The following is a 27,819-nucleotide window of genomic DNA, read 5'->3' on the forward strand; positions in this document are numbered from 1 at the left end:
ATGCTTTCTTTTTTTTTTTTTTTGAGTGCATAGGCTGTGGACTTCCATCTGAAGTACATCCAGAAACTCGCAAACACTGGAAACGAGAGCTCTGCACGCAGAGCAGTATCATGAGGGTCCATAACCTTATTTAAGGAGAAAACTGCCTATCTCCATATAAGTTCATGGCAAAACATCCTGGCTCTGGAGACTACCAAACTAGCTTTCAACTTAAAAACCCACCCAGGACGCTTATTAACATTGTTGGCATTTGAATATGCTTATAGCAGTTTCTGAAGCATTTCAAAAGAACAGGCCAGTGTGAATATCTCAAAACAAATAGATAAAAGAACACTATAAAATAGGAATCCTGTGAAAATTGTGAACATATTTTGGCTTCCTAATCAAATGAACAGAGGTGGTCTTAAGCAATAAGACAATGAGGTTGAAATATATGCCTAATGTATTTGAGGAACACACACAACCTCTTGTAGAGATTACCATTTAAAAATTCAGGGTTCACTCTTTTCTGAAACTGGAAAGGTAACTTGTAGAAAAAGAATATTCATGTTCATTCCAAAGTTTTCCATTTCCTATATTCTCTTTCCTACAAGAAATCACTCTATTGAAATTTGAACATCTGTCCCTTTCTTGGAGTAAAATTAAGAAAAGGATAAAACTCATTATAGATACCATAATCTTTATCAAATATCTGTAGTGATTTGATATGCCTAATTAAAAAAAAATTCAGAAATGTTTGTCAAATGTTTTTAGATTTCAAAGAATGGTAGAATTTAAATAACTAGCACAAATACCAAGTAAAGCCTTTGGCACTAATCCAAAAATAGTAAACTGCAAGTAAAACCATAAATATGATAGCAAATTTTAGATAAATTCATTCAATTTCAAAATAACAATAAAGCATTTGAGAGATTCTTAACAATAAAACAAGAGAATTATAAACAATTGACATAATTCATGCCTTAAAGAACAATCTATTGCTAAGATAATAGCCACAATTAATGAAAACTTCATTTCTCAAAAAGCTGTTGTAGATTTAGTCACATAATGCTCTAATAAATATTGATGACAGTGAATTTTAAAATGTGCCAAATACTTTATTATGAACAAATATAATACTTCATCTTTTACTGCTGAAACTAAGAGTAAATCAATCCAAACATGTAAATCTCCTGATTTTACTCACCAGTAACTGTTTTTGGTTTTTCTTGGCATCCTTGTAAGAGGAGGATCCAGACATCCAAGATGGTAATGTAGTTTACAGGTATCACACAATAAAAGAAGATGCTGATCATGGTTCTTCTTACAAATCCCACAACTTTTAATAAAGGTAGCAAATAAAGATTTCAATAATTATCATAGTGAAACGCAGTTTACTTACAGCATATTTTTCATATTTTAAAATTTCATCTTGATTTAACTTAATATTTCTTCTGTTAAGATAGACAAAAACACACACACACTGTACACACACACACACACACACACACACACACACACAGACACCCCAATTGACAGTTATTGCAAAGATTGCGGAGTTTTGTGATGGTTACTATTATTTTAGGAATTTTTGGTTTGTTTCTCAGAAATCTAACTTCTCTTGTGCAAAAAGATAATTCAACCATACCTAGTACGTAAGTACCATTACCTGAAAATCTAAAGCCTATTTATATTGAGAATATACAGAAAGCAATGATGGTTAGGCTTTTTTTTTTTAACTCCTAGAAAAAAAAGTTGCACACACACATACACTTAAAAAGCCTAAATAAATAGTGCCAGGTCTTAGTAAAAAAGGAAAATCACTTAAAATATATTCTGGCTTTTCCTAAGTCGGTGCTCACCAAGGAGAAAGCCATGTTCAGTTCGAGCACCAAGATCGTGAAGCCCAGGGGCGAGAAGCCAGACGAGTTCGAGTCCGGCATCTCCCAGACTCTTCTGGAGCTGGAGATGAACTCGGACCTCAAGGCTCAGCTCAGGGAGCTGAATATTACGGCAGACAAGGAAACTGAAGTTGGTGGTGGCCCGAAAGCTATCATAATCTTTGTTCCTGTTTCTCAACTAAAATCTTTCCAGAAAATCCAAGTCCAGCTAGTATGTGAATTGGAGAAAAAGTTCAGTGGGAAGCATGTTGTCTTTACTGCTCAGAGGAGAATTCTGCCTAAGCCAACTCGAAAAAGCCATACAAAAAATAAACAAAAGCGTCCCAGGAGCCGCACACTGACAGCTGTGCATGATGCAATCCTTGAGGACCTGGTCATCCCAAGTGAAATTGTGGGCAAGAGAATCCGCGTGAAACTGGATGGCAGCCGGTTCATAAAGGTTCATTTGGACAAAGCACAGAAGAACAATGTGGAACACAAGGTTGAAACTTTTTCTGGTGTCTATAAGAAGCTCATGGGCAAGGATGTTAATTTTGAATTCCCAGAGTTTCAACTGTAAACAGAATGACTAAATAAAAAATATATTCACAGTAAAAAAAAAAATATATATATATATATATTCTGAAACAAATATGAATTGTAGTCATAAAAGTCAGAATATTCTGAAACAAATATGAATTGTAGTCATAAAAGTCAGAAGCATAGTGATAATGTCTGATAGTTCCAAAGGAACCAACAGTGCTTTCTGAAAAAGCTGGCCTGAGAATATGCTAATGTTCACATTGCACACTAAGACAATGTGGGCTTTTCCCACATTTCAAGGAAGTTGTTTGCTATTACTTGTAGAGGGAGTCTCCAACAAAAAACCAACAGTAGTTATGGAGACTGATATTGCTGTTATTGCTACTATTTCTGAGAAAAAGGTTTTGAGAAGAATATTTATGTATTTACACATCTATAACATATATGTACGCATATACATAGATACATATATATACACACATACATACACACACAAAAACACCAGCATCTTCTAAACTTCTCTCACTTAATCAATATAAATTATGCAGGAAAAAGTGAGATCGCAACCTATTTATTTATGGAAAGAAGTCCTTACTACAATAAAATTACTGTAATGGTGAACACTAAAAATGCTGAGCAAAGAAATTAAAAGACAAAAATACTTAGGCAAACAAAGTGACTGCATCTGAGCAGCAAGAGAAAGAAGTGTAGAAACTCCAATCTAAAACTTATCTTTATTATCCACTATCTACAAAGGCAAGAGATTCATTCTATGTAAGTATATGATAACCATCACTATCTAAAATAGAAACTCTACAATTCATTCAAGTAAAATAAAGTATAAATACTCATCTGTTATATTATTTTCAATATTTAAGACAATAATCATAATATTATCTACAGTAATTTTCCAATTCCCCAAAGAGAATTGCTCGTTTCCACAGTTTAGGCAGACATATTTGCCTAAACTTAAAGGACACAAAAAGTCATTTATCTTATTATAACAGCAACAAAAATCTCCTCTATTATTCAAACTGGAATGTACCTTTAATAAAATGAACTTCAAATGCACTTAAATTAAATTCAGGTATGGATATAATTCATTCTCAAATATTTGCAGTATCTTCTTTCTAATAAGTATCAGTTTAAAAAATACACAGTATTATTCTATCATTATTAATTTCGTTACTTGCCTATAAAGTACTGCAGGAAGAGTAGACGTCTTTTGTGTGCCTCCTTCTTTTTTACTTGGTTTTCTCTCCTTGGGTGCTCGCAAAATTGCCGGTATATTCAACTTCTATTGATTTGAACAAATGTAGTATATATGGTTTTAAGGAAGAAATAAAAGCAACATTTTCCTCTAATTGCCACTCAAGCCAACTAAATATAGTAGGATTATTAGGGGAAAATCTGCTTTACCAGTTATTACACTGGCAAAAAGGATTAAAGTGAGCTTTTTTTCTAATAGTTCTATTTCCATTACAAATCTATAATTACAGACTTTCATCAATTTTCCGTGGTAAACTAAAACATTATGAAAATTAAACTACTTCAGCTTTGAAAGACAAAGACACATATGTAGGAGGTTTAAAAAAATAACACAGTACACTTGACAAAAAGAATATTGAGGCCATTTATTTTCTTCAGCACCCTAGCTATATTGGTGCTCCATAGGTTAATTAGAAAAATTATCTTATTGGACCAAACTCTCCAACAAAGCAAGTGAGATTCTCTTTGCGTTTCTACTAATCTGTAGTATGCTGGCTTCTCAGACAGCAACCATCTATCAAAGTCACTTCTCAATGGCCTGGTGGGCCCACATCTGTTCAACCAACTGAAAAAAAGTATCATACAAACAATATAAATGAATTCTACTTCTGCTGTGTATTTTACATTTGCAAAAGGAAATTTGCAAACCTCTGTTAAAGGTCTTTTAATAAATGAAAATGCCTTTTATAGTAGATAATACTTTACAGTGAACAGGAGATACTTATGAGAGAAACTTGCAAATCAAGCCAAATGATAATGCTAGCTTGGCAAATAAACTAAAGCCTTATATTCAACATTAACTCTCTAAATATTAAGTATAAAACACCATAATCTTCTAAAAATCCATCAACCAATCTATTAACAGGAACAAAGGCTGATCCTTCCAGAGGCAACTACTAATTCTCACCTCTTAAAATATTCTTTATGATATAAGCCACAGGCATTCTGATCACATAAAGCATCTTCAAAGCTAATATGGCACAGTACAAATCAGTATGTATCACTTCATAAAATATCTTTACAAGTTGTGTGATGAATTGGACTCTCCATAAACATCTAAAACAAGTGTGATAAAAAAATCTGTTCTTTGAAAAGTGCCTTTGCAAATAAAACTACTTATTTATGTGAAAGGACCACTAACAGTGGGTCTCCATCATCCTTAAAAAAAAAAAAAAATTATTTGTAAAAAATCTTAATTTATCAATTATATACACAGTACTAAAAAAAGCATTCAAAGGATTCCATCTAACAATAATATTCATTTCAACACCAAAAACTTTAATAGATTAATAGTCTTTATGAATAAAGTTTTTTTTTCTTTTTTAGTAACTACGATCATAGCTACTGTTGAAGGGGAAAAAATGCATTTTAACATTAAAGCTTTAAAAACCATCTCTTAGACAGCTGAAAACAAAATTAACATAAAAACAAATTTCTCTAGTTTGCTTTTTAAATTTCAAATTACACATCCAAAGAACAGAACAAAAAAAACAGCATAAGAATAGCAAAGAAAAAAATGTGGCAAGGAATCTAAAACTGCTAAATTAAAAGAAGAATGTAGTAGGAAAAACTCATGCTTCAAGTCTTAGCTTCATGACAAATGACAGGTCAATCAGTTAGAGCAAATGAAAAAAAACTGCACACAAGATAGCTGTTTAAACAACCAAATTAAACTAGAGGTTCTCAGTAGGCAGCTTCCAATGCTCTAGATGTGTTTCAAGCAGAAATCATTATCCCAAAGGATTAGGCCCTAATTAAACAGAATTCTTCAATTAGTAAAGCGACAGTTGTATCAAAAATCTATTCTTCAAAAATCATATAGACAGCAAGAACTGAAAAAGATAGCAATTGGAAAGAAACTAACCTGCCCTGTGATTCTGCCTAGTAAGGCCCATATTCCTTGTCCTTCACTTCGAAGTTTTCCATTCAGGTTTTGTAGTTCTTCTAAAGATTCACATAACTACAAAGTAAGTCAAATTAGTAAACTTCATTAAAATACCTGACAATTTAAGTAATTTATCAATAAATATCTACATTTCTATTCTCTCTCTATATACATACACACACACACACACACACACACAGTTTTGTTTTGTTTGAGATGGAGTCTCACTCTGTCTCCAGGCTACAGTGTAGTGGCATGATCTTGGTTCACTACAACCTCTGCCTCCTGGGTTCAAGCTATTCTCCCGTCTCAGCCTCCCAAGTAGCTGGGACTACAGGCGCTTGCCACCACACCCAACTAATTCTTGGATTTTTAGTAGAGATGGGGTTTCACCATGTTGGCCAGGGTGGTCTCCATCTCTTGACCTCGTGATCCACTGGCCCCGGCCTCCCAAAGTACTGGGATTACAGGTGTGAGCCACCGCACCCAGCCTCCATATATTTTTAATATATTCAAGCCACAATACCACTGAGAGACAAGGCTATCCAATTACTCAGCAGTATTTGCTGCTGTAAGCATTTTGTTTTCTGATGTTAACAGTGATTACGTTTATATCTTCTGTTATGGTTTGCTATATAACATCACAGACAGACATTTTGCTAATTAATCCTTATGACTCCATCAAGATGTATTTCTACTATTTTTCCAATGAAAAAAACTAAGGATCATAGAGTTTTTGTGAGTTGGCCAAGATCACAGAACTAGCAAGAATCCCCAGGTCCTTTGAATCTAATTCCAAGTACTCTTTTTACTACACAGTGTAGCTTATTATTGGAAACTTACTTCCTAGTAATATTTATGACTTAACACGTTTTCTAACAATAACTCAGTACCTGTTTTATGTGCTCAAGTTATACTTAGCATGACATTTTTACCACATTGTGCTTTTGTAAGATATTTCTTTTTGATCTTTCTCATCTTTAGGATGAAGAGGTTACATGAAAATTCAAATTCGGAAATTTTTTTATCCAAATATTAAAATATAATTCAAGATAAATAATAAAGAAAAGTTTCTAAACTATCTACAAACTTAGAAAGTGAAGCTCTATAGTAATGTTTATTGGTTAGAAATAAAGAATAGAGTCAGATGAGTTGGCCTCACACCCCATTCTGTGACTTGACTACTTGTGTGAACCTGAGCAAATTATTTAACCTCTTCAGGATTCAGTTTCCATTGAAAATGAAGCAATGATTATAACCTACACGTTAAGATGGGAATTAAATGAGGTAATGCATGTAAAGAGATCATAATTATGCCTGGCACATAAAGTACTCAGTAAGAGACAGCGATGATAATGAAGCTAATGAGGAGTAGGAGCTATAGGGAAGAGCCTAAGAGCTCCAGAAGAATTTTAAAATAACACATAAAAAATGCCATACAATCACAAAAATATCATCAGTAAGATCTATACTACGTTGCATATTTTGTAGTCAACTTACCTTATTATATTCCACATGAAGCTTTTCTTGCTCATTCTCTAATTTATCTTTTATATTTTTTTGTTCAGCCATATTTTCCTGAATTTGAATCATGCGCATGTTTCTCTCTATTTAAATGAAATATCCAAATTTACTTTAGTAGAAGTAAGAGCTGACATAGGAAGAAACTAGCCATAGAGATGACCACATTGATAAACCTACATAGTTTAAAACTTTTAAGTATATTCACAAAGAAATGAACTTAGCATTTTATAAAAACTCATAACATATTAGGAAAATAAACATTCCTCTATGATAACATGTAACATGGCTAATACATTTCTAAAAATTAAGTTTTACCAAATATTTTCATTAACAATTGTTGTCAGTAAAAGTATGCATGTATCAGTGTCTATACTGACCAAAATAATAATTCACAAAATCTGCAGTGAGAGCTGGTTGCTTATGTTTTCTCCTTCCATCCACACTAGAACTAGTATCTGAATTGTCCACTGGAAAGATATCTGTACTGATCCCCATGAGTTCTGCTTTCCGCATAAGTTTACGAATAGCTGAAGCACTGCTGGTGAGTGGTCTGGGCAATTTTTCCCTTGGAACCCAGGCCTGGGGTCTGGTGGATCGAGCTAGCTCCGCTTTGGCACGATATTGCTGAAGTCGGGCATTGATCCTTGCCTATAGAAGAAATGTATTCATATTTTAAAAGACAATAAAATGGAACATATTCCTTACGATTTTTACATTGATTTTTATTCCCATGTTTACAGAAAGATAATCAAAACTTCTCATATCAAGGCAAGTTATACGTGTGAATGATCCTTAAGGTATACTGTGTAATTCTTGAGTTACAATAAACTAGATCTACCCCTATAAACAATTGTCCTAACTTATAATCAGAATTTTGAGAAACTAATTTCATTAAGCTGAAGTTTCTCTTCTTAATAGCGGCTATTGTTTCCATAGATTTAATGTATATAAAATTATATTTTAAATATAGGCAAACTGACCAAATCCTTTGAATAGACTGAAACAAGATGTAGCAAATATATTGTACTGATAGAATAATTTCCTCACAGCCACATTTTTCAATGTGAAATTATACTTCATAAAGGACTGCTCTGTTGACTAAATGAGGAATACTGTACTCAGCCAAAATTATACTCACTATTAACCTTAATCACAATCCACCTCCTAGACAGCTAACCAAACTTCTTATTATACTTCAGATGTCACTGGAAAACACACAGGAGATGCAAAATCCATACATAACCTTAAAAGAAAAACATATGGGTTTTGACATGAATCCTATACCTGTGCTTCTGGTGATAGTTGCTTCTCTCTCTCTTGCAAAGACATTTTACAATAGGATTGTAGAGCCAAGTAGTTTTTTCTCTTCCACTTTCTGTCTAATCTATCTGCATGTTGCTTACAATAAGCAAAGAACGGATCTGCTATGTCCTATACAAAAAAAGTGGGGAAAAAGAGTTAACATTTGTACTCCAAAGAGTCATAAAAAACCTAATACAAAAGAATATTACTTTCTTTTCAAAGAATCTACTAGTGCTTGTTATGTCTAATAAATTACAAAAATAATTTTTATACATAATGATAAAAATCACTGCTTTAAAAACTTGATCTTGTATATCAACTTCGAATTACCAACAGCTTTTTTTTTTTAAGGGCTTGTGGGTTTAAAGATACTGAAATCAAATATATTGTATTATTGGGGTGTATTTATATAGCAGCCCTTCAATATCCATAGCAGATTGGTTCCAGGACCCCCCAAGGATACCAAAATCTGTGTATGCTCAAGTGTCTTATGTTAAATGGTACGCTACTTGCATCTAGTCTACATACATTCTCCCAAATATTTTAAGTAATCTCTACATTACTTAAAATACCTAACATACAAATGTAAATGTTGTACAAATAGTTGCTATACTGTATTAGTTTTTTATTTATATTTTTTTATTATGCTTTTTTTCCCCCAAATATTTTCAATCTGCAGTTGGCTGAATCTAAAAATGTGGAATCTGTGGACCAGGAAGGGCTGGCTATATTTTTCAAAAGATCACTGTTCAAAACAAATAGGATTTTAATAATCTTAGATAGAAATAATCATTAAATATTAACGTTATGCATACATAGACTAATATTGCAAAACAACAATATTGGACTGGCCAACAAGATAAGTGTGGCATTTCCAACTGGTTAACAATGGACAGATTCTACAGAGGATGAAAACAGAATTAAAGACCAGGAGTGGTGGCTCATGCCTGTAATCCCAGCACTTTGAGAGACCAAGGCAAGCAGATCACTTGAGGTTGGGAGTTCAAAACTAGCCTGGCCAAGATGGCAAAACCCAGTCTCTACTAAAAGTACAAAATTAGCCGGGCACAGTGGCATGCACCTGTAATTCCAGCTACGTGGGAGGCTGAGGGAAGAGAATCACTTTAACACAGGAGGCAGATGTTGTAGTGAGCTGAGGTCGCACCACTGCACTCCAGCCTTGGTGACAGAGTGAGACTCTGTCAAAAAAATAAAAAAAATAGAATTAAGAAGTCCAAGCCCTGTCAATTAAAAAATTTAAGTTATATCCTTTAACTCTTTCCCTAACAACTCAAATGGAATCACAGTTCTATCACAGCCTAATAGTACATTTTTCATTCATAAAAGTAGTGTACAAAAAGAGGATTTATTCTATCAAAAACAACTTGTAAAGATGTAGTCCAAAAAAGTTATTTTCAATGTAATTGCTAAAAAACAAAAAGCTGTTTATTCTTTATGTCTGACCCAAGGAGGAACAGTAAACATAAGCTATCACTTTTTCTCTAAGTTATGGCAAAAGTGTCTCTTAGTAAAGCAGAGTTTTACAACACAAAGAGAAATGACACACTACCAAGGAGAGACATATAAGACTACAAAGAAAAAGAAATCTAATGTGTCCTTAGTATTTAAAAAAAAAGCATATGAGGCAATTCTGTAGTGTGATATCTATAGATGTCACAGTATAGCACTGTGTATCACAGAATTTGGAGACATAAAAACCTGGATACAAATCTTGGCTCTACCATTTACTGGCTATGGGACTTGAAAAAATTGCTTAACATCTCTGGGCCTTAGATACCTCATCTGTAAAACAGCATTTACTTATAATTACTTCATATAGCTTTAAAAATAAAATACAAAAAATTTAGGAGACTACATTAACACATACAAACATCTGCTTTCTCATGACACGCTCTAAATCTTGGTGACAGAGATGTTTAATGGAAATAAAGATTATACTGAACCTCAGCCCAAATGCCCAGATCTAGATAATTACTCTGGTGTTTCAAAATAAATGAGGTTGAAATCGAGTTATTAGAGATAGGTCCATGCTTACGTAGATGAGTTAAGCATCTAGACCAAGATTCTGGTTTAAGAAAAACATCGATACTTACTATGGCAGAAACTACTAACTATCTTACACTATGTTTTCTTCCCATTAGTACCAGAACCCTATGCGTTTTTACCCAGCACATGGCTACTCCCTAGAAACTATCTGATCCAGCCTCCTCACAGCTAGATGTGGTCATGTGATTAAGTTCTGGCCAATGAGTTGTATGAAATTCCCAGACCATACACTTGAAAAGTAGCCGTCTACTCTTAACCTCTTCTTTCCTACTTCCAGTGAGGTAGAATCCAGCCAAGATGGTGATAAACCATCTTTGACTGTGTAGGAGAGTACAACAGACTAAAGAAAAGTGAAGCAAGAGGAAGGGAACTCATCCTGGAACCAAACTCCCCTCAGTATCCAGTCAGCCTGGAATCGTATATTAGAGTGAATTCAAATTCTTCCTCGTTTAAGCAACTCGTTATTTGGTTTTTTTAGACCAGTCAAAATAGTATCCTAATTAATACATAGGTTGACATGGAATATACCTTCAACCTGCTTAGAGAAAGAGAGCTTTCAAAATCCTACTCCCAATGGAAAATGGAAAGAGAAAAACAGGTTTCTGAATATTTACCATGAAATAAGCACATGTGCTTTTTTATATACTATCTCTTTAACCTTCACCACTACCACAGGAGGTGGGTTCTACCATTTTAATGACAATTTTATGGATAGAAAACCGAAAACCAGAGAGGTTAAGTTGCTGAACCAAGACCTATATCCAGTACGTAAGATCCATCTTCTGTAACCACTACCTGACTGTCATCAGATTCATTTAAGGAGGTTTCTAAATTAAGGTTACTAAAGTCCAACTCTGCAAATTCTGATTCAGCAGATCTAAGGCAAGGGCCTTAAATGCAAATGTCTTGAGAAGCAGTAACAGGCAATATAAGTGGGTGAAGGAGACCTAAAAGATGCTAGAAAAATATAAGATAAAAATGAATGATGAGGGGCAGTTAGTAAATGGTGGGGCCTGTGAGAACTTAGAGCCTATGGCAAACTGGAATGCCCCATAAAGGCATTCAAATTCAAGGTTGTCTTTTTTAACCCTATTTCTAACCAACAAAATGCATCTACGGATTAAGTCTAGCTTGTGGGCTTCTAGATGGCATGATTTGGTCTAGAATCTTAAAATACTTTTTTTTTTTTTTTTTTTTTAAACAAAACTCCCTGGGTAAAACTGACATAGCAGATCAAAGTTATATAAACTCAAAGAAGACACTTCAGTCTTGTACATTGAGAACCACCTCGCATTTATAAAAACAGTGTATTTGAAGAACATACATATGCTTTATTGATATCTTAATAATAAAATCAATGTGTTTACTGAAACCAGAAACATTTAGATACAATAATAACCTAATGGCCTATCAAACTTACCTTTTCAATTATGCACTATCAATATTCTTACTCACCCCACAGATATTTTCATTCAAGTTCAGAATGAAACCTTGAAATTCTGGGGTCAGCATCCTCCTGCCTCAACCTCCTGAGCAGTTAGGACTATAGGCACACACCACCACATCTGGGTAATTTTTACATTCTTTGTAGAGATGGGGTCTTGCTATGTTGCCCAGGGTCATCTCAAAATCCTGGCCTCAAGAGATCGTCCTTGGCTTGGCCTCTCAAAGTATTGGGATTACAAGTGTGTGTCACTGCACCTGGTTTTATGTTGTTTCAAATATAATTTTCTATATAACAGAGTATAGCAATGTCCAATAGTACCAAATTATACTTTAATTACAGAAGGAACTACCATATGGCTTACTTGGACTATAAGCAACTTCAGACTATATAATGTAAAACATAGTAATATAAGTTTTAGCATAACTGATCCTGCGCAATAACTGTTTTTTTTTAAATTTATTTATTTAAACTTTTTAGAGGTAGGGTCTCTCTTTGTTCCCCAGGCTGAGTGCAGTGGTAAGAAGATAGCTCAATGCAGCCTCGAATTCCCAGGTATATGTGATCCTCCTGCCTCAGCCTCTCCAGTAGCTGAGACTACAAGCACCATCACACCCAGCAAATTTTTTTTTTTAAGAGATGGGGTCTTGCTATGTTGCCCAAGCTGGTTTCAAAGTTCTGGCCTCAAGCAATCCTCTGGCCTTGGCCTCCCAAAGTGTTGGAATTACAGGCATAAGTCACTGCACCCAGCCCTACAGCTCAGTTTTAAAAACAAGATGTTGTATCATAACATGGTTTTAAATATCTTTCTAATAAAGCATGTTGTGCCATAACATGCTTTGACTTTTCTAAATAAATCTGGAATATCCACAAAGGAGATGAAAAAGAATAGAAAATTCATATGGATTCTCACCAATGAGATAAAGCACTATGTCAGAAAGCTATAAAAAGTCATAAAAAACACAGAAAGGTATATAATGTCATTAGATGAAACTGAAATGTTTATTCTATTTTTCAACTTTTTTTACAGCCTATATAAAACAACCATGAAAAAGTAGTAAATTCAACTTGATATAGTTTAAAAAAGTTTCCTAGAATGCCTAAAGAGAATAAAATGGAAATAGAAGGCAAGATATGCTCACAAACATAGATCTACTTTAGTTTAAAATGTGTTTCTTAATTATAAAATCTATTACATTACATAAATCCTCATATATACAAATGCAACCATCTAGAAATAGAGAAGACCTTCATTTTAACAGAATGATTACTGTCAAATGCAAACTTCATTAATATTGATTCATGTAACATCCTGGATTTTGAAACACTGTTCAGAAAACATTTAGAATTTTCTAATTCTCTGCTTATAACAAGAAACCAGGAACATATATATGTAAATATGCTTTAAGTCATTTTCCCTCAAAACAACAGCACAATGAGTAAGGTAGTGAATAGGGAGAAAAGTTCCACTTTATTATTCCTGCATAAAGGGATCCCACCTAATTAATCAAGAGACACAGCAAGGCAATGAAGATGCCTCAGGGCCAGTTCTCACATCCTAATGTATGTTTCCCCGTACATTTCCCCAAATTAGCTCACAGATAAGATATGCAGACCACAAACTGTAAACTATTTAGCTTAATATTATATTTAGTTTCACTTAATCTGCATGCCTTTAGATGGAGATGCACTCTCCAAATCCCACAAACTCCATTATACCCCACTGTCCCATATGTGGCTGCTTCACACATTTTTGTTAATTAACTGCTATCTTTCCAAAAATGATAGTGTATGATGCTGTGCAAAGGAATCCAAACTACCATAGTAAAAAAGAAAGCTATCTACTAGCTGCAAAGGAAACCTACTGACCACAAAGCTCAGTTTTCCAGAAGTAGACAACTAACCTTTCCCTATAGATTACCTAATCCAAGTATTCACCTAGTATGTATCTGGTCCTCTAAGTCTTACCTGTATTGCCCTCTTGTACTTCTGTCCACTATCCTGAGTTGTAGCTATGAGGAATCCATATTACCCTACTGTATAACTATAACTCTGTGTCTACCTAGTAGCTGAGAATACGCTCACTGTTCATCTAGTAGCCTTCATCAAAGTACAACTCCTCAAAATCAAGAGACTGAAACAGCTATATAAATGAAGAGACTGGAACGGCTATATCTGTCAAAAACAGCTACATGTATCAAAAATACAACTCCTGTAAGATCTGTTTATTCATAAGATACATCCTTCAAATTTTTTTCTACAAATTTTCTTCATCAGAGTATTTTTGCTTGTTTTCTAGAAATGAAATAAATGGACTAAGATAAAATCCCAGGACAACAAACAAACAAAATTTACCCAATAAAAGAAAGAAGAAGAAAAAAAAAAACAAGGAGAGGCTTAGATTACTACCATAAAGCCATCATGAATATACAATAAAAATTACTAAATAAATACTCATTACTATATGAGTTTAAAGAATCAACCGAACCTGCTCACAATTCCTTAACATTCTTAAAAATTACTGAGGACTCTAAAGAGTTTATGTGAATTTTATTTTAGACAGTTACCATATGTGAGTTATATTTTAGAAAGTTAAACATTAGAAATTAAAATTGGAATTTTTTTTTGCAATATTAATTAATTTAATTTAAATAATGGGCCCATTACAGAAGTATACTCTTTTACGAAAATAAACACAATTCACAGACACAAAAAAATTTAAGTCACGAGACTGGCACTGTTTTACATTTTTGCAAATATCTTTAATGCCTAGATAACTGACATAAAAAAAAGGTAGCCGGATTCTCAAAATTGTTTCTATATTCAATGGGTTCTACTGTATGTAATCTCTGGAAGTCTCCACTAATACTTGTGAAAGAACAGAGTTCAGAAAAGTAAGTAACAATTTTATAGTGTAATGAAAATAGTTTTAAACTCAGACTACTTGTATGAATCTTAACAAGTCCCCCAAACATTGAATACAACTGACTGTTTAATGTAAAGCCAATAGATCTGAAAGGAATATTATGGAATTAAAAATAACAGTAAAGAGATAGTAACAGAGATACTGAAGACACAGTAATGATTTTACTTAAAGAAATATAGAGCAAGGTTACTCAAATACCATTTCAGATTCTCATATAAAATATGCTATTTTTTAAACTATAATTGATGAGGATGAAATGCTGACATTTTAATGATTTAAGACAACTTGGATTTTCTTTCATTTTATCTGTCAGATCTCACTATAAAATTTTTAATGTTTTCCAAATGTCTGACTAGCTTTAAGAAGGACAAAACTCAAAGATATTTGCTCTTAAAGTTTTACAACAGTGATCTTGCAACAACTTTAAGAATAAATGTTAAAATTTCTTTTATTATTTATACCAGTTACAGGATAATAGAATCAAAAGATGTCTTGTGAAGATGTTCAACAACTATGGGTTTAAATAAACCTACCTCTTCTGCTGCTGCTTCTGAAAGCAGGCCTTCCTTCTGAGCACAGGTCACATGGAAATAGGCTCTGCACATCCCTGCATCACAGCTAATGCAAACTCCAGTTCTAGCAAAACGAGGGTCTTCACAAAAGCTACACTCCTGCAACAAAATGACAGAAAAATTCTCAAAGCAAACATTTCCAGACTAAAGACTGCATTCCCATACAAAGAATTCACTAAATATTAAAATGCTAAATAGAAATTGTGACCCAATTATGTACCAATACAAACAATAATTGTAGGCAAACCAAGAGTTTATATGAGGAAAGGTATTTTTACCTATATGGTTCTAATAAATCAAAATTCAACTAATTTAATGACAATAACAAATAATAATACAACCATAATTAAAATTATTCAAGGACTTACTATGTGCCAGTCACTATTCTAAGCTCTATACACATACAGACAGTCCCCAGTTTACAATGGCTCCACTTCTAATTTTTTGACCTTACAATGTTGCAAACGTGATACTCACTCAGCAGAAATCACACTTTCAGTACCCATACAACCATTCTATTTTCCATTTTCAGTACAGTATTCAATAAATTACATGAGATAGCTAACATTTTATTATAAAATAAAGTTTTGTGTTAGATGACTATGTTCAAGTGTAGACTAATGTAAGTGTTCCAAGCACATTTAAGGTAGGCTGCACTAAGCTATGCTCGGTAGGTTAGGTGTATTAAATTAACTTCAACTTAAAATATTTTGAACTTACAATGGATTTATCAGGATGTAAACCCATTACAAGTCAAGGACTATGTGTATAAATATATGTAATCATTAAATACAACTACCATGAAGAAGAGGTACTGTAACTATTCTCATTTTACACACGAGAAAACTGAGGTAAAGACAAGAAATCTGCTTGCCAAAAATAACAAAGAAAGTAAATGAAAGGCTTCGAACCAGGACGGTCTTACTTTAAACCCACCATTAAGCTACACTAATTCTTAAACAATTATAAAATTGCTTGGTAAATGAAACAAGAGACCAGAGAAAATCCAATAAATAATCTAGGCATTGCAACCTAGAAATCATACATGTTTTAAATATCTTTAAGACAACTAAAAGTAATTTTAGGTAAACAATTCAGTGCAACTAGTAGTGATAAACAATACAGCCAATTATTTACATTCTTCTCTGTATAAAAAGGGAACATTTGTAAAACCAAGGTATGAACTGTTGAAATTACTCCAAATCCTAACAGATTTTTTTTTTATTCTTTTAACTATCTCTTAAAAGGGCGGAAAAGCTAGTCTAAAAATTTAAACAACTCTGGTAACAGAAATCTTCATAAAAGAAAAACATTAAATTATGAAAGACTGACAGTGGACAATTAAAAAACTGTTTAAGTATTCAAAGTGAACTATATAAAAGGAAACAAATAAAAGGAAAATTTAAAAATTTCAGTAGTCAAATCCTGACATTCTACTGCCTAGTTAAAAGAATTTCTTCAGTAACAGTAGAACATAGAAGGTATAATATGCTGGCAAACAGCAATCTAAATATGAGATTAAGAGAGAGAGAAACAGAAATTAAATTATTTAAAGGATGTCAACACTGTGAACAGAGACATATTGTTAGGATAATTCTCTGAGCAGGTAATTTCATGTAATATGTTAAAATTGCACAAAGGATTTCAGAGTGAATATAAGGAAAAATTTCCTGACAGTCACATTAGACTATAAAACAATCTATCAAATACAACAGAATCTTCCTCAATTGCCTGAATCATTTAAAATGCTGGTGAACTAAGCAACTGAGAGCACAGAGGGAGAACATAATTCAGATTGTAAAATGAGTAGGCAATGTGGTCTAGAAGGCTATCCCAGTCATAATTCACAATATTGTATCTGATTTTGCAGAGGAGCCAGAGAGTACCTAATTTCCAACTCCCATTTCCCGGTGATATTTTCGTAAACCAAAATAAACAAGAGGAAATTAGCCTGGACCTGTTTCTGTACACAGAACCTTACACAAGTGAAATTTAATTTAGAAAAATTCCTTGTAATAAACCAAATTTTAAAAATGAAACAAAACAAAAAAATCAAAAAACAAGCTTCAACCAACTACAACAGCCAACTAGACATTAGACAATATAACTGGAAACTTTCTACTAAATCATATCTGTATAGAAAAAAAATACACAGCTGTAGCCATTTAAGTAATTTTTTTACTTTGGTTCCACATTCAGCCAATAAAAGCCCGCTGCTCACACTATTAAAGTGGACGTCTTTTTTTTTGAGACAGAGTCTCACTGTCACCAGGCTGGAGTGCAGTGAATCTCAGCTCACTGGAACCTCTGCCTCCTGGGTTCAAACAATTCTGCTGACACAGCCTCCCGAGTAGCTGAGACTACAGATGCCCACCACCATGTCCAGCCAATTTTTATATTTTGAGTAGAGACGAGATTTCACCATGTTGGCCAGGATGGTCTCAATCTCTTGACCTCGTAATCTCCCCACCTTGACCTTACAAAGTGTTGGGATTACAGGCGTGAGCCACGGTACCCAGCCAAGTGAACATCTCCGAACCTTTTCTAGTTCTAACTGCTGCCCGATAAATACTATCTGTTAATGCTCAAATAACCTCTGTTAAATTTACAGGGATACATCAGAGATACTGCAAGTTCAGCTCCAGACCACTGTAATAAAACGAGTATCACAATAAAACAAGTCATAAGAATTTTTTAGTTTCTCCATGCATTTTCAAGTTAGGCTTACACTATCTGTGGTCTAATAAATGTATAACATTAGGTATTTTTAAAATGTATGTACATTAATTTAAAAATACTCTTTTGCTAAAAAATGCTAATGATCACCTGAGCCTTCAGCAAGACATAATCTTTTTGATGTGGATGGCCGTTGACCAATGGGGGTGGTGGTTGCTGAAAGTCAGGGTGGCTGTGGCAATTTCTTTTCTTTTTTTTGTTTTTCTTTTGTTTTGTCTTTTTAGATGGAGTCTCACTCTGTCACCCAGGCTGGAGTGCAGTGGCGCAATCTCGGCTCACTGCAACTTCTGCCTCCCAGGTTCAATCAATTCTCCTGCCTCGGCCTCCCAAGTAGCTGGGATTACAGGTGTGTGCCACTATACCCAGCGAATTTTTTGTATTTTTAGTAGAGACGGGGTTTTGCCATGTTAGCCAGTCTGATCTCAAACTCCTGACCTCAGGTGATCTGCCCACCTCGGCCTCCTAAAGTGTTGGGATTACAGGCGTCAGTCACCGCACCTGGCATGACAATTTCTTAAAATAAAACAACAATGAAGTTTGCTGCCAAGATTCTTTCTTCCTTTTATGAAAGATTTCTTTGTTGCATGTGATGCTGTTTGACAGCATTTTACCAAGGGTAGAACTTCCTTCAAAATTGGAGTCAATCCTCTCAAACCTTGTGCTGCTTAATCAATACAGTTTATGTAATATCCCAAGTCTTTTGCTGTAATTTCAACAATGTTCATAGCATCTTTACCAAGAGTAGACTCAAGAAACCACTTTCTTCGTTCATCCATGAGAAGTAACTCCTAATCTGTTCAAATTTTATCATAAGATTGCAGCAATCCAGTCATCTCTGGCTACACTTCTAATTCCAGTTCTCTTGTTATTTCTACCTCATCAGCAGTAACTTCCTCCACTGAAGTCTTTAATCCCTCAAAGGTATCCATGAGGGCTGCAATCAACTTCTTCCAAACTCCTGTTAATATGGTTATGTTGACTTCCTCCCAAGAATCACAAATATTCTTAATGACATCTAGAAAAGTGAGTCCTTTCCAGAAGGTTTTCAATTTAGTTTCCCCACATCAATCAGAGGAATCACTATGTATGGCAGCTATAACTTTATGAAATGTATTTCTTAAATAGTAAGACTTTAAAGTCTAAATGACTTCTTGATCTATGGACTTCAGAATGGCTGTCACGATAGCAGGCATGAAAACACATTAGTTTCCCTGTACTTCATCAGAGCTCTTGGGTGACCAGGTGCCCTGTCAATAAGCAGTACTCTTTTGAAAGGAATCTTTTTTTCTGAGCAGTAGGTCTCAACAAGGGGCTTAAAATATTCAGTAAACCATGCTGTACACAGATGTGCTGTCATCCATGCTTTGTTCTTCCATTTACAGAGCACAGGCAGAGTAGATTTAACATAATTCTTAAGGGCTCTAGGATTTTCACAATAGTAAAGGAGCACTGGCATCAACTTAAAGTCACCAGTTGCACCGGCCCCTAAAGAAGAGAGACAGCCTGCCCTTTGAAGCCAGAAAGTGACTTCTCCTCTCTAGCTATGGAAGTCCTAGATGGCATCTTCTTCCAAAAGAAGGCTGTTTCACCTACACTGAAAATCTTTGTTGAGTGTAGCAATCTTCATCATTTGTCTTAGCTAAATTTTCTGGATAACTTGCTGCAGCTTCTTCTTCACTACCTGCTACATCATCTTCATCTTTTATATTAGGAGATGGCTTCTTTCCTTAAACCTCATGAACCAATCTCTGCTACCTTCCAACTTTTCTTGTGAAGCTTCCTCATCTCTCTCAGCCTTCACAATATTGAACAGTTAAGGCCATGCTCTGGATGAGGTTTTAGCTTAAGGGAATGTTGTGGTTGCTATGATCTATCCAGACTACTAAAATTTTCTCCATATCAGCAACAAGACTGTTTTACTTTCTTATCATTCATGTGTTCGCTGAAGCAGCACTTTTAATTTCCTTCAAGAACTTTTCCTTTGCATTGACATATTGGGTATTTGGCAGAAGAGGCCCAACTTTTGGCCTAGCTTGGCTTTTGATATGCCTTCCTCACTAAGCTTAATCATTTCTAGCTTTTAATTTAAAGCAAGAAATAGATGACTATTCCTTTCACTTGAACACTTAGAAGCCACTGTAAAATTATTAATTGGCCAAATTTCTTTTTCTTTTTTTTTTTGAGATGGAGTCTCACTTTGTTGCCCAGGCCAGAGTGCTGTGGCGCAATCACAGCTCACTGCAACCTCCACCTTCCAGGTTCAAGTGATTCTCCTGCCTCAGCCTCATGAGTAGCTGGGATTTCAGGCAGGCACCACCACGTTCGGTTAATTTTTTGTATTTTTAGTAGAGATGGGGTTTCACCATGTTGGCTATGCTGGTCTCGAACTCCTGACCTCAGGTGATCTGCCCACCTTGGCCTCCAAAAGTGCTGGGATAACAGGTGTGAGCCACCGCATCCATCCCTAATTAGCCAAATTTCAGTATCACTGTGTCTCAGTGAACAGAGAGGCCTCTAAGTCAGGGAGAAACGTAGGAGAACACTAGGTTGGTGAAGCAGTCAGAATACACATAACACGTATTAAATAAGTTCACCATCTTAAAAGAGCGTGTTAACAGCACCACAAAACAATTACAATAACAGCATCAAAGATCACTTCTAACATTCTTTTTCATAATTTTGACAAATTCCACTTCAAAAGTAAAGTCAGAAATTAGGCTTATATTTGACCCAACTAATTGTAAATACGGTTTTGGTCTACATGTTAGGCACAGTGAACAGTGCCAGGGAAATGTTAGTAGTACCAATTATCATTTTACCTCATGCATGGTTCTAAATTAAGAATGTATAGAAGAATTTATACATTATTGGCTTTCTAGGAAAACTACTATCAATAATAAATGATTTAGTGCTAAATGGAATAATTCCTAGTAAGCATTTCTGCAGTCAACAATAATACAAATAAAAAGCCATGTAAACTAACAAGTATAAACTTTATCTTTTAAGCAATCAAAAATGCTGTGTCTTACCTTGGCACCATATTTGGAATAGTTCATTTCCGTTAGTGTTACTGGTCGTAATTTGTCAATATCTCCAAAAGCTACTCCAGGAACATACAGGGCACAAACAATATGAACCCATCTAAGGAGAGAAGATACGATTTTTCTATCAAATATTTTCACAAAATTCCCACACGAAAAACAAATTATAAAACACATGCCATCTCAAAATACTACTGAGAGAATTCTGTGATCAAATGTTAAAATCTCCTAATCTCAGGCACATCATTAAAAAATATGAAACGCCTAAAGAGTAACACTTAGTTACAAAAAAGAGGACTGAAATTACTTTTCCAGCAGCTTAGCCAAAACTGAGAGCTAACAACTATAATTGTCTTTCATTTAAAATTACTCACTGCGCTTTGCACTTATCTACTATTCTTAAATATTTACATAAAACTACTATTCAAATGAAACAAAGCATCATTTTCATATGCAAGGAAAGGTAGTCACATTCATTATTTTAAGCCCTTTGAGAATTAAGGATCCTAATTTAATAACTGTGAAGTCATTCTGCTGTAATTAAGTAAAATTTCTCTTTCTTGTTACTCTTTTCCAAAAGATGCTGGGATAATCTTTAAGGACATATTTTACAACAATTTTTGTATAAAGTTTTAACTTATTTTCCAGGTTAAAACTTCTGGGAAAACATACAGAATAAGTAAGTCACATTTTCATTCATCTTATTTGCTTACCATACAGCCTACATACTAAAATTTATATGCCCCAAGTATAAATATTTGTTAAAGTCTGAATAATGCTATAAGCCTAAACAAAGAATGCTCACAGTTTCAGTACACTGAAAAAAAATTGGAGTTCTTTCTAATTTCATTTTTTAAAAACTAGTCTGAGCCATTTTTTAATATATTAGGCACCCTTTCAGCTTGCTTACAACAAAACAAAATGTGGGATTACTAACTTCAAAATATAAACAGTAGATCTTTTCACTTTTTTAAGAAAGAGGTAAAAATGAGACAGCAAATCTCAATTAACTCTGTGACTGTATTAACAACAAATTCTGCTTTATCACAATTTAAGAGGTTATGCCATGCTATATGGTTCTGGTTTCGTGGTGCATTGTTAGTTTTAAAGGACTAAGACTAAAAATCATCCTATTGAGGCACTGGGAAAAATAGTTCCAAATCTTTTTAAAAACTTTCTTTTTTATTGGGGAAAAAAGCCAAGGTTTTGAGATTTTCTTGATAGAACGTTTTAATCCAACCTCCCAAATGCATCCTGTGGAGTTCAATATAAAGATACACATCTTCGACAAGCAGCTGCTTTCTCAATTTAATTTGTTCAGTTTTTTCATGCTCCACTGATGTATTAAATGTCACTATACTCTGTAGCAGTTTATCTTTGATAAACCTAACAGCTGGCTGCATGCTTCCTACTGACCTTCTTAAAATGTAGTACACAACTACCACAGATTTAAACTGCCATTTCAGTTTGACTGGCACACAAGTATATCATTTCTCCCAATCACTCATGTGAGGATACCAATTTGAATCCTTATTACAATACCTATCAAAGTCAATGAAAATCATGGCCGAGACCATTATGGTACCTTCTAATGCCAGTTGTAAATAGTTTTTTGTTCATTTTATTTAGATGCACATAATTTATAACTTTGCAATTAAGATAAACCTGAAAATTAAAAAAAAATAATAATCTTCCTTGTTACTTTACCATTGATTTTGCTAGGAGCTATTATGACAGATATTGATTGGGGAAAGGAACAGGAAACAAGCACCACATAAAGCCACCAAAAAACAGAGTCAGAACTGTCATCCTAGCACAAGCTATTAACAGATTATTTTAAATTCATATATTTTAATAAAGCAGACTAAGCAGAATACTTCTCAAAGGACTCATTTAAGATTGAAAACTATATTAAGCAATAAAATTGGAGTCTGAAGTGCTGCTCTGTATCAGTAATATCTTTACAGCATGTAAAACAAATTCATGTCAAGTATGTTATTTTCATTCCTTCATTCAGTAATCCATTATAAGTGTATGCTAGGGGTAGAGCACCATAAAGGCAGTTATAAAGATGTATGTGAAGTGCTTACAGCAGAGTGTGGCTCAATGTCTTCACTCAAGAAATGTTAAAAAAAGCCTACAAGGAAAAAAAAGCCTAAAAGCTTTTGTTGAATGGGAGATTTTTCATTTGCATATGAATAATTAGTTTCAGAAAGATTAGCTGATTCCAAATATAACAAGGCTAGCAAGGGACAGAACTAAGACTTACTAAGTCTAGAAATTTAAAGGAAAAAAAGAAAGAACTGGTCAGGCACAGTAGCTCATGCCTGTACTCCCAGAAATTTGGGAGGCCGAGGCAGGAGGATCACTTAAGCTCAGGAGTTCAAGACCAGCCTGGGTAACATGGTGAAACCACATCTCTACAAAAAATACAAAAATTAGCCAGGTGTCATGGCAGGCCCTTGTAGTCCCAGCTACTTGGGAGGCTGAGGTAGGATTGCTTGAGCTTAGGAGGTGGAGGTTTACAATCAGCCAACATCATGCCACTGCACTCCAGTCTGGGCAACAAAGCCAGACCTGTCTCAAGAAAAAGAAAAAGAAAAAACTGGCCAGGTACAGTGGCTCAGGCCTGTAGTACTAACACTTTGGGAGGGTGAGATGGAAAGACTGCTTGAGCCCAGGAGTTCAAGACCAGCCTGGGCAACAGGCTAAAACCTAGTGTCTACAGAAAAATACAAATATTAGCTAGGTGTGGTGGTACATTTGAGCTACTCAGGAGGCTTCAGTGGGAGGCTCACTTGAGCCCAGGAGGCAGAGGTTGCAGTGAGCCAATATTGTGCCACTGCACTTTAGCCTGGGCAACAGAGCCAGACTCTGTCTCAAGGGAAAAAAAAAAAAGAAAGAAAGAACTGAGGCATAAACATTTCAATGCTGCCTTTTATTGCAACATAAAGCTTATTTTTAGAAATTAAGGAATTTAGTTCAGAGCCATATTTCATTTCACAATAGCTGGGAGGATACCCAACAAATGACATAAATAAGAAGAGTATGAGAAATGATAATGGAGACACAACATACCAAAACCTATGTAGAGCAAAAGCAGTAGTAAGAAGGAAGTTTATAGCTATTAGTCCCTACATCAAAAAAAGAAAAAATTTCAAATAAACAATCCAATGATGCATCTTAAAGAACTAGAAAAGCAAGAGTAAACCAAACCCAAAATTAGAAGAAAATAATTAATAAAGATCAGAGCAGAAATAAATAAATTTGAAATGAAAAAATATATACAAAAGATCAATGAAACAAAATGTTGGTATTTTGAAAAGGTAAACAAAACTGACAAACCTTTAGCCAGGCTGAGGAAAAAAAGAGAGAAGATACAAATGAAATTAGAAATAAAAAAGAAAACATTATAACTGATATTGCAGAATTTCAAAGGATCATTTCAAAGCACCTGCTATGAGCAACTATATGCCAATAAATTAGAAAATCTAGAAGAAATGGATAAATTCCCAGACACATACAACTTAACATGATTGAACCATGAAGAAATCCAAAGCCTGTATATATCAATAACAAGTAATGAGATTGGAGCTGTAATAAAGTCTCCCAGTAAAGAAAAGCCTGGGACCTAATGGCTTTACTGCTGAATTTTACTAAACAGTTAAAGAACTAATACCAATCTTACTTAAACTACTCCAAAAAAATAGACACATTCTATGAGACCAGTGTTACTTTGATACCAAAACCAGACAAAGACACATCAAAAAAAGAAAACTACAGGCCAGAATCTCTGATGAACATTGATGCAAAAATCCTCAACAAAATACTAACAAACCAAATTTAACAATACATTAGAAAGATCATTCATTATGACCAAGTAGGATTTATCCCTGCGATGCAAGGATGGTTCAACACTAGCAAATTAATCAACACAATACATCATCACATCAACAGAAAAAAGGATAAAATCCATATGATCATTTCAACTGATGCTGAAAAAGCATTTGATAAAATTCAACATCCCTTCATCATAAAAGCCCCCAAAGACAGGGGATAGAAATACATATCACAACATAATAAAAGCCATATATGACAGACCCAGAGCTGTATCATACCAAATGGGAAAAACTGAAAGTTTTTCCTCTAAGATCTGGAACACAACAAGGATGCCCACTCTCATCACTGTTTCTCAACACAGTACTGGAAGCCCTGTCTTCCAGCAATCAGACAACAGAAAGATATAGAGGGCATCCGGATTGGAAAGGAAGAAGTCAAATTATTCTTGTTTGCAAATGACATAATGTTATATTTGGAAAAAACTAAAGACTCCACAAGAAAACTATTAGAACCAATAAATTCAGTAAAGTTACAGAAGACAAAAGCAACATACAAAAATCAGAAGCATGTCTGTATGACAACGGTGAATAATGTGAAAAGAAATTTTAAAAGTAGTCCCATTTACAACAGCCACATGTAAGATTAAATGCGTATGAATTAACTTAAAGAAGTAAAAGATCTCTATAGTAACAACAATTATAAAACACTGATGAAAGAAATTGAAGAAGGCACCAAAAAATGGAAAAACATTCCATGTTCATGAACTAGAAGAATCAATATTGTTAAAATGTCCATACTACAAAAAGGAATCTACAGATTCAATGCAATCCCTATCAAAATACCAATGACATTCTTCACAGAAATAGAAAAAAATATTTTAAAATCTATATGGAACCACAAAAGACCCAGAAGAGTCAAAGCTATCCTAAGCAAAAAGAATCACACTACCTGATTTCAAATTATACCACATACCTATAGTAACCAAAACAGCATGATACTGTCATAAAACAGATAACAGAACAATAGAACAGAATAGAGAATTCAGAAACAAATCCACAAACAAATCCACACACCTAATGAACTTAATTTGAAAAAGGTCCCAAGAACACATTGGGGAAAAGACAGTCTCTTCAATAAATGGTGCTAGGAAAACTGGATATCTATATGCAGAGGAAGGAAACTACACCCCAACTCTCACCATATACAAAAATCAAATCAAAATGGATTAAAGACTTAAATCTAAGACCTCAAGCTATGAAAATACTACAGGAAACACTGGGGAAAATCTCCAGGACAGTGCTCTGGACAACATTTCTTGAGCAAAACTCCGCAAGCACAAGCAACCAAAGCAAAAACAGACAAAAGACAACGTATCAGATTTTTTAAAAAGCGGGATCACAACAACATGGACAAAGGATACAATCATCTAACTGAAGAGACAACCCATAGAATGGGAGAAAATATGTGCAAATTACCCAACTAACAAGGGATAAATAACCAGATCATATAAGGAGCTCAAACAACTCTACAGGAAAAAAATCTAATAATCTGATTAAAAACAGACAAAGAGTTGAATAGACATTTATCATATGGCAAATAGGCACATAAAAAGGGGCTCAAAATCTTTGATCGTCAGAGAAACACAAATCAAAACTACAATGAAATAATATCTCAGAATTCCCTTTTCTCCACATCCTTGCCAACATTTGTTATTGCCTGTCTTCGGGATATAAGCCATTTAACTGGGCTTATATCCCAAAGACAGGCAATAACAAATGTTGGCAAGGATGTGGAGAAAAGGGAACCCTTACACACTATTGCAGAAAATGTAAATTAGTACAACCATAATAAAGAAAAGTTTGGAGGCTCCTAAAAATTAAGTTGCCATATAATCCAGCAATCCCACTGCTGGGTATACACCCAAAGAAAGGAGATCAGTATATTGAAGAGAGATCTGCACTTCTGTATTTGTTGCAGCACTGTTTACAATAGCTAAGATTTGGCATCAACCAAAGTGTCCATCAACAGATGGATCGGATAAAGAAAATGTGGTACATATACACAATGGAGTACTATTCATCCATAAAAAACAATGACAGCCAGTCATTTGCAACAAATGGGGTGGAACTAGAGATCATTATGTTAGATGAAAGAAGCCAGACACAGTGAGACAAACATCACATGTTCTCACTTATTTGTGGGATCTGAAAATCAAAACAATTGAACTCATGGAGACAGACAGTAGAAGAATGGTTACTAAAGGTTGGGAAGGCTAGTGCAGGGGAAGGGTGAAGTGATGGGGGGAGGTGGGAGATGGGTAATGAGTACAAAAAATGGAAAGACTAAGACCTACTGTCTGATAGCACAACAGGGTGACTATAGTCGATAATAACTAAATTGTACATTTAAAAATAACTTCAAGAGTGTAACTGGATTGTTTGTAACTCAAAAGATAAATGTTTGAGACAAGAATACCCCATTCTCCATGATGTGCTTATTTCACACTGCATGCCTGTATCAAAACATCTCATGTGCCTCATGAATATATATTATCTACTATGTACCCACAAAGAGTAAAAATATAAATAAAAAATAAAAAAGGAGAGCATGCCTAAAAATTTCCCACAGTCAAGTTTATAAGACTACTCAATAAGTAGTCTTACTCTCCATAAGATTTAAAATAGAAATTTAATGACAAGAACATACTGATGGTTTTGCTACATTAAGTCACATCATTTTCCACACAGAACTTGTGGCTCCTAACAAGAATAGAAGGAAAAAGTCTAAATGATCTCATATGACAGTGAATTT

At 34.4% G+C, this 27,819-nt stretch overlaps 2 protein-coding genes across 10 annotated transcripts in view; one reads left to right on the forward strand and one right to left on the reverse strand.

The window, feature by feature from the left end:
* The window catches only part of PHF14 (PHD finger protein 14), a 191,642-nt gene that overhangs the window by 121,157 nt on the left and 42,666 nt on the right, over positions 1-27,819 (reverse strand). For all 9 annotated transcript variants that reach the window (XM_064380363.1, XM_012450730.2, XM_012450733.3 and 6 more), the window contains exons 6-13: positions 21,157-21,268; positions 15,353-15,490; positions 8,365-8,511; positions 7,458-7,728; positions 7,057-7,163; positions 5,536-5,631; positions 3,596-3,699; positions 1,187-1,318 (exon numbers count right to left, since the gene is read on the reverse strand). In XM_064380363.1, the coding sequence (XP_064236433.1) occupies positions 1,187-1,318; positions 3,596-3,699; positions 5,536-5,631; positions 7,057-7,163; positions 7,458-7,728; positions 8,365-8,511; positions 15,353-15,490; positions 21,157-21,268 (1,107 nt within the window). The remainder of the gene's footprint in view (positions 1-1,186; positions 1,319-3,595; positions 3,700-5,535; positions 5,632-7,056; positions 7,164-7,457; positions 7,729-8,364; positions 8,512-15,352; positions 15,491-21,156; positions 21,269-27,819) is intronic.
* LOC105716167 (small ribosomal subunit protein eS7-like) lies at positions 1,855-2,463 on the forward strand. Its single transcript, XM_064380294.1, has one exon. It carries the CDS (start codon positions 1,855-1,857, stop codon positions 2,437-2,439), a length of 585 nt encoding a protein of 194 aa, XP_064236364.1. The 3' UTR covers positions 2,440-2,463.

Source organism: Aotus nancymaae, unplaced genomic scaffold (genome assembly GCF_030222135.1).
Source record: "Aotus nancymaae isolate 86718 unplaced genomic scaffold, 86718_ANA_hifiasm-v0.15.2.pri h1tg000025l, whole genome shotgun sequence".
NCBI lineage: Eukaryota > Metazoa > Chordata > Mammalia > Primates > Aotidae > Aotus > Aotus nancymaae.